Raw genomic sequence first — 5,955 nt, 5'->3', positions numbered from 1 at the left:
CGTCCCCGTGGCCCCTCCCGCAGTCAGATCCATCCCCCTTTCCAGGACAGATCCGTTTTTCCTCCCTTTCCAGGAACGGATCCGTTTCCCCCCCCTGCTCCTTGCAGACGGACCCGTTTCCCGGCCCTCCCGAGCGGGTGCAATGGGTGGGGGTCGGGGTGCTGTGGGGGTCCCCGCAGGGATGGTGGTGGTGGAGCAGCCCTGGCGTAAAGGGGGGAGCAGGGAAACCCACCGAGGTTGGGGGGTTTCTTTCCAAATCCAGCTCCGAGGGGTCGGGGGGAGCCGCTCACCCAGCCCCAGGGCTGCTCCGACCGCAGGGAGACATGGCGGAGGGGGGCTGGCGGCACCCGGTTTGCCCCCGGCTTCCCCGAGCCCCCCATTTTGGGTCAGTCTGGGGGGGCTCCGGCACCGTTAACCAGCTGCGTTTCCCCTCCAGGTCTCCGGAGCCGGCTGGGAGAGGTTGGAGCAGCGCCGGGACCCGCTGACTTCCCTAGGAGCCAAGGTACTCCGAGCGCTGGGAGGTGCAGACCAGAGCGGAGCAGGGTATCACCCCCCTTCCCACCTCCGAGCAAGATCCGGGAGCCGGCGGAGCCTCCCGGTGCCACTCACAGCCCGTAACAGCACGTTTTCCCACCGTGCCCTGACCCCGCCGTTCCCCAAGGCCGGATGAGACCAGACAAGCTGGTCGCTCGCGGCTCCTCGGAGCGGGATGGCATGAGGGTACCGGGGGGCTCCCTAAATCCCCGCTCTCCTCCTCCTCCTCAAGGGCAGGTGCTGGGGGACAGCCCCGGTGCTGTCCCCACGCGCGGGGACTCGGGGTTAGTGGCTCTGGGCCCCGCAGCCAAGGGCACCAGGGCGCTTCCGGCTCCCGGTGGGATCGTGTCGAGCCCGGCCGCAGGGGAGCAGCCAGGTCCTGCCCGCGAGCCAGCAGGAAGGAGGCCAAGGCCAAGCAGGAAACGAGATGCAAATTTTTAACGGGTGGGAGGAATTAACAAACCGCTGGAGCCGGCCACGCCGGGCCAGGTACCGCGGGAGGGAGGCGGCTGGGCCTGGAGCGGGATTAGGGTCCTCGCGGCCGGGCCGGGGCTCGCGGTGCCGTTGGGGGACGCAGAGCAGGGACGGTCAGCCGGGGAAGCTAACGGCCGGGGTGTTTCCCCACTCGCCCGCAGGACGCCTGGGTCCGTCCGCCCTCCCCATGGAGCAGGAGGAGCCCTGCGTCGTGGAGCTCCACGACTCGGACGACACGGAGATTGTCCGCAGAGTCTACATCGGTGAGGAGGGGGCAAAGCCTGGGGAGCGGGGAGCGCTGGAGAAGCGGAGGGGACAAGCCCGCGCTGGGGCTGGAAGGGAGACGTCCACGGGGGGCGATTGGGGCTTAGCTCGAGGCCGGAAGGTCCCGGCTCCGAGTTTCAGCCCCCTTCCCCGGCCTCTCTCTGCCCCGCAGCCGATGACGGCATCGTGAGCGACTGCGAAGATGAGGTCCTGCAGCATGAAATCATCCAGACTGTCATCCCGCACAGCCCGCTGGCCCCCAAGGCCAAGAAGAGAGCGCCGCAGCAAGGCGACAGAGCCCGGCCCCGGGCGCCGGCCGACGGCTCCGGCTGCGGGGCGGCCGGGGTGGCCGCGGGCTACAGCGAGGAGGAGCAGGAGGGAGGCGGGGGGCCGCCGGGCCGGCACCGGGCAGCCCGCCAGCGCCCCTTCATCTGCAACGAGTGCGGGAAGAGCTTCAGCCACTGGTCGAAGCTGCTGCGGCACCAGCGGACTCACACCGGCGAGCGGCCCAGCACGTGCGGGGAGTGCGGGAAGAGCTTCAGCCAGAACTCGCACCTGGTGCAACACCGCCGGACGCACACCGGGGAGAAGCCGTACCGCTGCGGGGACTGCGGGAAGAGCTTCAGCTGGAGTTCGAACCTCATCCAGCACCAGCGCATCCACACCGGGGAGAAGCCGTACACCTGCGGGCAGTGTGGGAAGAGCTTCACGCAGAGCAAGAACCTCATCAAACACCAGCGCACCCACTCGGGCGCCCGGCCCCACCGCTGCGGCCAGTGCGGCCGCGGTTTCGCCCAGAGCACCAACCTGCTCAAGCACCAGCGGGTGCACGCCGCCCGCAGCCAGCCGCCCCCCTGCCCCGAGTGCGGCCAGAGCTGCCGCGACGGCGCCGAGCTCGAGCGCCACCGGGCCCAGGCCCACGGGCACGAGCCCTACATCTGCGTGGAGTGCGGGGAGAGCTTCTCCAAGAGCGCCACGCTCAACCGCCACAAGCGGGTCCACAAGCCCCTCTTCGTGCACTGAGCGGGGGGGGCGACCGCGGGGCGACCGCGGGGCTGGCCTGGGGGCGGCGGGGCTGCAAGCAGGCGGGACCGTGGACCGTCCTGCGGCCGCGATGCCACCGCGGGTGGCTTTTGAGCCGTACCGGGCGCCGGCCACGAACCCTAACTGCGGTACCGGCAGCCACCGGACGCTGCCCGGTCCGTCAGCAGCGGGGACGAAGGTCCACGGCGCTTCTCGTGGCCCTGTCCCGGCCAGACACAGGCCGAGCGCGGCCACCCCAGCGCTCTCGCCGCGGCCCAAGCCTTGGAACCCGAGACCTCAGCGAACCCATAGGGGTTGGACCCTATAGATGTATATAGCACAGGGGGGGAGGGCGCCGGAGGGGGAACGTGTAAGGTAGAAGCCATACTACGCTGTGAGGCAGCCACCGAGCCGAGGGGAGCCAGCGCGTGGGGCCGGCAGCGCCGCCTGGCTGGGCGGTCGGACGTGGTGTGCGGCTGGACGGTGCCTCGGCTGTAGAATAAAGTATTTCTGTTTGGGGGAACGTGGATTATTTTGTGCCCGGGGCGTCTCCGAAGGGAAGAGCCCAGATCCGCTTGCGCGAGGGCGCTGGGGAGAGCACGGTGCTGGGTTTGAAGGCAGGTGGGGACCTGCTGAGATCTTACCTTGGTGCAAAAAGCAGCGGGTCCCCGCAGCGGGAGCGGGAAGAGCACGATTCCTTGGATAAGGCCGATCTGTATCACGTGATCTTTCAGGCTGGAGCAGGCCCCCTTTTTTGCCTGGCAGGACTCCGCTTTGGGAGGAGTCCCGGGTTGTTTTCCCCCCCTCCGCGCCTCTCCACCCCTGCCCAGTCCTACCTCCCGCTGGCTGCAGAGGGCTGAATTCCTGCCCTTGAAACCTTCCCGCTTGGAGAAGCACCAGATGCCGCCCAGGGCTGTTCCCTGCACCTCTAATTTATTCCATACACCGGCAGCAAGGCGCTGCTTACAAAAAGGGAAGGGTTTGGCCGGTGCTTTGCTTCCAGGCACCGCACGAGTTAAGAGTCAACAGCGGAGCCCTGCCGAGCAGGGAGAGGAGCGTCGGGGAAGGGGGGGCCGGACGGTCGGGGCCCCAGCGGCTTTCTTCAGCAGCTCTGCTCTCGTCCCAGCAGCGATGCTGACGAAGGCAGCCCCCGAGGCCGAAGGCTATGCCTTCGTCGTCACGCCCTGCGCGGCCCCCAGGGCCGTGAGCTGCTGGATCTTCTGGCTCATCATTTCCACCACAGCTGCGGGAAGACAAGGCACCCAGGCAGTGAGGGGAGCCGCCCGGGGGCCTCCCCAGAGCGAGGACCCGCAGCGGGGCCTGGGGAGATGGGCCCTTACCCTGCTTCATGGCATGTTTCTCCTGCAGCGCGGGCTGGATCTTCTCCATCTGTTTGGTCAGGAAGTCGATCTTCCGCTTGAAAAAGTCTCGGGCATCGTTTGCTGTCTGAGGGAATAAAGGATAACGGAGAGCTCCAGGCGCAAAGTCCCTGCTACCCTTTGGCTACGGACAATTCTGTTTACGATCTGCTGCAGAAACGCAGCTGCTTCTGAGCCAGAGCGTGAGCGTGATCCCTGCCCGACAGCGCTCGGTAACATCACCCCCAGGGAGGGAGACAGAAAGAAGCTAAATACACCCAACCTAGCCAGCGTTGTAGTCCCCTCCCAGGGATTGAAATCCAAAGCCAGCAGCTTGGTTTCACCGCCCTGGCTCTGCTGTACACACTCGTCATAAGCCCCAGGCACACACACGCACCCCCCTTACCTTCTCCACGTAGTAGCCTGTTCCTACATCTATCAGTACGTGCTCGACGTCCGAGAGCTTCCCGGGGACGTACATCTGGTGGTGGGGGGGTCAAGGGAAAGCGGGGAACCAAGACAACGAGCAGCTCTGGGAGCAAAGTGCCTCAGCCCAGCAGAGCCGGGAACCGAGGCCCGGCGTCCTTGGCACAGTCACTGCCATGGACCGACGCGCGACCCGAGCAACACAGGCCTAGCGCGAAGAAGCAGAGCCTGGGTCAAAAGCGACAAGGGCAAAAATCTGTCAGCCCTGAACGTCCCAGCTCAGCCCCTAGCCAGAGGGGAAGGAAACATCCAGGGGTCCTTGCTCAGAGAGGAACGAGGATTGTCCAGCACCTCCCCAAGTGGCAGGAGAGGCCGTGTCCCTCCTGGAACAGGCACAGCCAGGTAAAACATCCCCTGAGCCCCTTGGCCCTGGCAGTTGACATTCCTGTGTCCCCACTAGCAAAAGAAAAGTTAACTTCGGAGGACCAGCAGGGCTGGCAAAGGATACAGAGCTGGTGAGCGGGACCAGCAGGTCCTTCCCTGCAGAAAACAAAGCAGAAATACGCATTTGAGTGCTCGAATACATCAGCTGATCACCCAGGGCGCGGTGAGGGGAACACAGAGCAGCAGCACAGCGCCAAACAGCCAGGAATGGTGCTACAACCACATCTAGCCCCTCCACGCACCCTGTGCGCCAAGGACCCTGCTAAACACCCCGCCTCCTAGCAGGGAAGGAGGCACCACAGAAACAAGTGCCCGGTCCAAGAGCATAAACTGACACAGGGCAGAAGAAAACGCAGAAGTCTGGGCTCTTGGTTGTTCACTCAAAGCACAGGGTTACGTATCCCACTCTTAGGGAAGAAGGAGCCGTCCTGGGCAGCAGCCCAAGGCAATATCAGCCTCTCCAGACGCTGATCAGGCAGCCCAGCAAGTGCCCCCAGGGGCCTGGCATGGCCACGCAGCGCCAGGGTGAAGAGATCTCGCTCACCCTCATTGCTTTTGTTGAGTACGTTGAGGCAGTCCTTGGCTTCCACGTACTTGGTCTGCACCACTTTGAGCTGGGCGATAGAGGATGAGAGGAACTCCACCTCCTGGTGAGAGAGCGTGAGCCCATGAGCGTCTGCTTAGAGCAGAACAGGTACTGGCAGAGTAGAGGTGTCCCTACCTAAGTACCACGTACAGAGGGGCAGGGCTGGGGCACGTCACCTGGTCCAGTTCAGCCCCATCACCCCCCAGCTCCCCCCTGCAATGGTCCCATAGCACAGCCTAACCTCACCCTACCAGCCCCACAGCCTGACTCAGTCCAGTCCCACATGTCACCCCCCAGACCACCCAGTCCCCAAGGCCCGGTCCAGCCCCAACACAACACCCCCCAGCCCGGTCCGGCCTGGTCCAGTGGTCCCCACAGCTCGGCCCAACTCTGATTAACCCCCAACTCGGCCCAGTCTGGCCCCACAAGTCACCTCTCAAGGGCTCCAGTCCCCATAGCCCAGTCCAACCTGCTCCAGCCTGGTCCCACATGTGACCTCCCACTCCCCAGAGCCTACCCCCACCTTGGCACCCCCGAGTCCCCACTCCCAGCTGCTCCCAGCGCCCCCCACAGCCACATCAGGCCTGGCCTCGCCCCCATTTCGGCCCCTCCAACGGCCCGGCCCAGCCTCCCCCAGCCCGGCCCCTCCCCAGCCCGGCGCCCCCGGCCCTGTCCCCCGCCCCCAGCAGCCCCTCCGGCCGCAAAGCCCGGCCCCGGCGCGGCCCACCTGGTCGAGCTGGCTCTTGAGCACCTCCAGCTGCGGCAGCGACAGCTCCGCCACATTCACCTGCTGCGCCATCTTGGGCCGCCCGCGCCGCTCTAGCGCCAGCCCGCGCCTCTCGCTGG

General features: G+C 65.9%; 2 protein-coding genes across 2 annotated transcripts in view; one reads left to right on the top strand and one right to left on the bottom strand.

Annotated features, from left to right (window-relative positions):
* The window catches only part of LOC112961068 (zinc finger protein 629-like), a 10,169-nt gene extending 7,051 nt beyond the window's left edge, over window positions 1–3,118 (top strand). The window contains exon 2 of the mRNA XM_026055907.1: window positions 1,280–3,118. Within this exon, the coding sequence (XP_025911692.1) occupies window positions 1,280–2,295 (1,016 nt within the window). The 3' untranslated portion in view covers window positions 2,296–3,118. The remainder of the gene's footprint in view (window positions 1–1,279) is intronic.
* Window positions 3,119–3,209: 91 nt separating this feature from the next.
* Window positions 3,210–5,955, bottom strand: PFDN5 (prefoldin subunit 5). Its single transcript, XM_026055905.1, has 6 exons — window positions 5,837–5,955; window positions 5,068–5,170; window positions 4,588–4,619; window positions 4,060–4,134; window positions 3,636–3,741; window positions 3,210–3,538 (listed from the first exon to the last, which is right to left on the bottom strand). Exons 1-6 carry the CDS (start codon window positions 5,906–5,908, stop codon window positions 3,459–3,461), a joined length of 468 nt encoding a protein of 155 aa, XP_025911690.1. The 5' UTR covers window positions 5,909–5,955; the 3' UTR covers window positions 3,210–3,458.

Source organism: Apteryx rowi, unplaced genomic scaffold (genome assembly GCF_003343035.1).
Source record: "Apteryx rowi isolate R43461 unplaced genomic scaffold, aptRow1 scaffold_1275, whole genome shotgun sequence".
NCBI lineage: Eukaryota > Metazoa > Chordata > Aves > Apterygiformes > Apterygidae > Apteryx > Apteryx rowi.
The sequence above is the reverse complement of the archived record's forward strand: the minus strand, read 5'-3'. Positions and strand labels throughout refer to the sequence as shown.